General features: G+C 42.9%; 1 protein-coding gene across 1 annotated transcript in view; it reads right to left on the reverse strand.

Annotated features, from left to right (window-relative positions):
* Window positions 1-5,000, reverse strand: part of LOC139399226 (leucine-rich repeat-containing protein 74A-like) — a 20,108-nt gene that overhangs the window by 13,106 nt on the left and 2,002 nt on the right. Inside the window, exons 4-7 of the mRNA XM_071144740.1 lie at window positions 1,343-1,436; window positions 1,202-1,251; window positions 952-1,033; window positions 200-285 (exon numbers count right to left, since the gene is read on the reverse strand). Coding sequence (XP_071000841.1) covers window positions 200-285; window positions 952-1,033; window positions 1,202-1,251; window positions 1,343-1,436 — 312 coding nt within the window. The remainder of the gene's footprint in view (window positions 1-199; window positions 286-951; window positions 1,034-1,201; window positions 1,252-1,342; window positions 1,437-5,000) is intronic.

Below are 5,000 nucleotides of genomic sequence, written 5' to 3' on the forward strand. Positions count from 1 at the left end.
GATTTAGAGAGGAGGATGGGAGAGGAGGGGAGGAGGATCGTAGGGTCGATAGGGGAGGGGATTTAGAGAGGAGGAGGGGAGATGAGGGGAGGAGGATGGGAGAGGAGGGTGGATAGGGGAGGAGATTGTGGCACAGAAGAGGAGTGGACAGCGGAGGTCAGCGTTTCTATGACTTTTAGCCAGATAATACTAAGACTACCTTTAGTCCAGCACACAGTGTCACGGCTCCACTCATCCTCAAATGGTTCCAGCTCAGGTCCAGCATCTCCAGGCCCTCGTTATTGGCTGAGAGGAAAGAAAAACGGGCCAATCAACAAATCAGTTGGGAAAAAAAGGGAATTTACAATTGATTCGGGCAAAAGTGATGAGATGTCCTATTCATCAATTATCAGACTGAGTGCTGTTGATCAGAAGTATGGAGAGGAAACATGCACTCACAGGTGTCCCTCGGGACCTGTAATGGGAGTAACACTCCCAATGCATCCCAAATGGCACCCTATTCCCTATGGGCCCTGGTCAAATGGCACCCTATTCCCTATGGGTCCTGGTCAAATGGCACCCTATTCCCTATGGGCCCTGGTCAAATGTAGTGCACTAAAGAGTGAATAGGGTGCCATTTGACAGAGACACATTGACGCAGCATAGTGGAAACAAAGACTGTTCTCAGGGCAGGTTGTATCTAGATATGTTGGCGGCGAGTCGTTGACAATTGTAGCATTTTAGCGAACCCTAGCCCTTTTCCAAACCTTAATCTAAATTCTCCTAACCTGCTACGTAAATTCTCTTATTAACCTGCTGCTTAAGTTATCCTAACCTGCTACGTAAATTCTCTTATTAACCTGCTGCTTAAGTTATCCTAACCTGCTACGAAAAGTCACTTCTGCTCGTAAACCTGCCCTGAGAACAGTCTTGGTTTCCACTAATGCGATCCAGCCACATCCACCGTCTTACCTAGCATCTGTCCAAGGTGTTCTCCCCCCGTGTCACAGAACTGGTTATGACTCAGGTCCAGGTCTTTCAGCCTGTAGTTGTTCTGTTGGAGGGGGAAGAGTCATAGGGTTGCACAAATCTGCTACCCCCCCCCCCATCCCCCAAAACAGGGAATTTGTGGAAAGTTACCAGATTTCTACAGTAGCTCTTTGTATGTGTTTTTTGAAACGCCCTCCTGGTGATTCATGAGAGATATAAAAAGATAACTTACTGCCAGAGCGTCAGCCAACCTTTTGGCATCAGCGTCGACGAACCCATTTCCTGGTTGAGGAAAGCTTTAATGTTTACATACATGTAGACAACGATTCAACGTGTGTGTATACAGTAGGCCATAGATACAACTATACAGCACCTGATAGGTTGATTGATTTGACGGAGACATTGTCTAACAGCATTTTACAGATGCGTTTAGATCCTGCTGACTGGAGGTGGTTGTTGGAGAGGTTCTGGAAAAAGACACATTTCCTGTCAGCCACTACACACAGATCGGTTGATTTGGGATTGGGCCGTGGTTTGACACATAAACCAGAGTCACATGTCATACTCTGTAAGAAGGTTATTATATTTTTTACGAAAACTGAAACTAATATTGGAAAAAATATATAGTCAAATTAAATAATTTGGAAAAAGATTACTTAACTATAACTATAATTAAACTATTGTCTTTGACTGCAAAATGGGGGGGGGCACAAATCTAATGGGGTTTTCGACCTGATGAATCTGGCTGGCAAATGCTGCCAGTAGATGTCAATGTTTCAAATAGGCCTAGTTTGTAACCACGTTTCCATCTACAGTTTTTATGCTAGTAAAGTCATACCATATATATATATATTTTTAAATCACACAGCTGTGATGGAAACAGGAAGTTTCTGTAAAATTGTTTTAAAAAAAAAGATCATTTATTCGTTCGACATCTTTTTGTGTCTGTAAAATGAATTATGTGAGAAATGGTGGTGGAAACGCCTTTCTGCGCAAATATTGATATAATAACCATCATATCAAAGTAAACTTGGAGTCACGTGGTGACATGGTGTGTGGTCCTCCCACTACGACTCCGGAAACCATGCAATTTATTACGTTACAAATGAAATAAATTAGGATTAGCTTCAAAAGGTTGGTAAAAGTGCACGGTGATCTTGATGCTCCTTTCCAATAAATATTGAGTGCCTGATCCTGGTGACATGATGATCGATTTTTGACTGCCATTTGACAAATAAAAATATTCTCGCTCTTATCCATAATAATGTCATCATGTAGACTAGCCTACCGCCACAGCCTACCCGTATTGTACACGCGAGCTGTTGGCTAGGGAGCACTTGCCAAGACCAGAGGAGGCACATTTGCCATTTAACAAATCTTTTTTATTTTGTGAAAAAAATATTGGTCGACTTGAAAATACGATGGAAACGCGTTCACTTTAGATTTTTATTTTGTGTGCACTACGTCATCACACACTGATTTTTATCAGCAGCAAATCAGTTTGCTGGAAACACCATTGGTGGGAAAATGTGGATTTTAGAATATTTGCATGAAAATCTGCCACCAATAGGTGGGGTAAAGGACTCAATGGAACGCAGACGTGCCATTGACCAGATTTGCACACCTTCAACAAATTCGATCTAACAAAGTGTATATTCATGAAATCCGTCACGATTTATGTTTTGTAACAGGCCTGCAATGTGGTTACTGAAGTTCCATTTGAATGTATTTGACTGCATAACATGTAGAAGTTGTCCCTTTTCATGTTTAGAAGTGACTGTTAAATTCGAACTCTCGTTCGTGTAAACTGGTTAGCATTTGCTAGCATACAGAAATCGGTGGTAGTCAGTCGTTTCTAACTGTAATGCAGTTGATTGGTGACAATGACACAAACGTGTTGGGGTTGACATCCATACAAGCATTATACTCCGATTTTTACATCAAAGATGGCGTCGACAGAGATGTCCGCCTCGCTTCAGGTCCTTAGAAAACTATTCGTTTTTTTATGTACTATTTCTTACATTGTTAGACCAGAAAATCTCAAGTGTTATTACATACAGTCGGAAGAACTATTGGATGTCAATTTACTGTCATTACGACCAGGAATACAACTTTCCCCACGCAGATCTTTTGTTCAGACCTTCCACCCTGGACATGCGATCTTATCCCAGAGGCCGACCGACCCAAAACAGTGTGGTCGCTGCAGGAGAGGCTGACGGAGCGGCCTAAGCGTCAGACTCAGAAGGCGATCACACCATCCACCGCTTCCGAGTATATTACTCGCCAATGTCCAATCTCTAGATAACAAGGTGGACGAAATTAAGGCATGAGTTGTCTTCCAGAGAGACATCAGAGATTGTAACATTCTCTGTTTCACTGAAACATGGCTCACTCAGGAAATATTGTCAGATTCGGTACAGCCACCCGCTTTCAACACACATCGCGCCGACAGAAACAAATATCTCTCTGGTAAGAAGAAGGGTGGGGTGTATGCCTTATGATTAACAACTCATGGTGTAATCAAAACATACAGGAACTCAAGTCCTTTTGTTCACCTGACCTAGAATTCCTTACAACCGCATTATCTTCTAAGATAATTCTCATCGATAATAGTCACAGCCGTGTAGATCACCCCCGCAAGCAGATACCTCGTCAGCCCTGAAATAACTTCACTGGACTATATGTAAACTGGAAACCACATATCCTGAGGCTGCATTTATTGTAGCTGGGGATTTTAACAAAGCTAACCTGTTAACAAGACTTCCTAAATTATATCAGCATATCGAATGCATGACACGAGCTGGTAGCATTCTGGATCATTGCTACTAGAACTTCTGCGATGCATACAAAGCCCTCCCCCGCCCTGCCTTCGGAAAATCTGACCATGACTCCATTTTGTTGCTCCCAGCCTATACACAGAAACCAAAACAGGAAACGCCCATGCTCAGGTCAATACAACGCTGTTCTGACCAATCGGATTCATTAACAACTTCTTTGCTCGAGGACAATACGGTGCCATTGACATGGCCCGCTACCAAAGCCTGTGGGCTCTCCTTCTCCGTGGCAAACGCAAGTAAAACATTTAAACGTGTTAACCCTCGCAAGGCTGCTGGCCCAGATGGCATCCCCAGCCGCGTCCTCAGAACATGCGCAGACCAGCTGGCTGGTGTGTTTACGGACATATTCAATCAATCCCTGTCCCAGTCTGTTGTCCCCACATGTTTCAAGATGGCCACCATTGTTCCTGTTCCCAAGAAAGCTTAGGTAACTGAACTAAATGACTGCCGTCCCATTGCAATGACTTCTGTCATCATGAAGTGCTTTGAGAGACTAACACCATAGTAACTCCAAACTCGTCATTAAGCTCGAGACCCTGGGTCTCGACCCCGCCCTGTGCAACTGGGTCCTGGACTTTCTGACGGGCCGCCTCCAGGTGGTGAAGGTAGGAAACAACATCTCCACCCCGCTGATCCTCAACACTGATCCTCAACACATATAGGTCTACAATACATTAATAAATAGTACTGGAGTACCCCTGCTATAGGTCTACAACACATTAATAAATAGTACTGCAGTACCCCTGCTATAGGTCTACAACACATTAATAAATAGTACTGAAATACCCCTGCTATAGGTCTACAACATATGCATTGCTCCTAGCCTCCTACCCATCATCTAGAACTGAAGCTAAATAATATAAAACGAAATATATATGTTTTTATAGAACTGAAACTGAATTAAAACGAGTAAATCAAGTCTGAAAACGAACTGAAACTAAACTGAATTCCTAATAAAAATCTAAAAACGAATAGAAATAAAAACGAATAGGAAATCACAAAACTAAAGTAACCTTGCTTTGATGTTATGGCTCTGGCATTGGTAACCTAGGCTATGTCACCCTCTGGTGGAGGAAATGATATAACACTGGTAGAAACCAGAGACATACACTGCATGACCTAAGGTATGTGGACACCTGCTCGTCCAACATCTCATTCCAAAATCATGGGCATTAATATGGAGTTGGTCCCTCC

This window comes from Oncorhynchus clarkii, unplaced genomic scaffold, assembly GCF_045791955.1.
Source record: "Oncorhynchus clarkii lewisi isolate Uvic-CL-2024 unplaced genomic scaffold, UVic_Ocla_1.0 unplaced_contig_9434_pilon_pilon, whole genome shotgun sequence".
Lineage (NCBI taxonomy): Eukaryota > Metazoa > Chordata > Actinopteri > Salmoniformes > Salmonidae > Oncorhynchus > Oncorhynchus clarkii.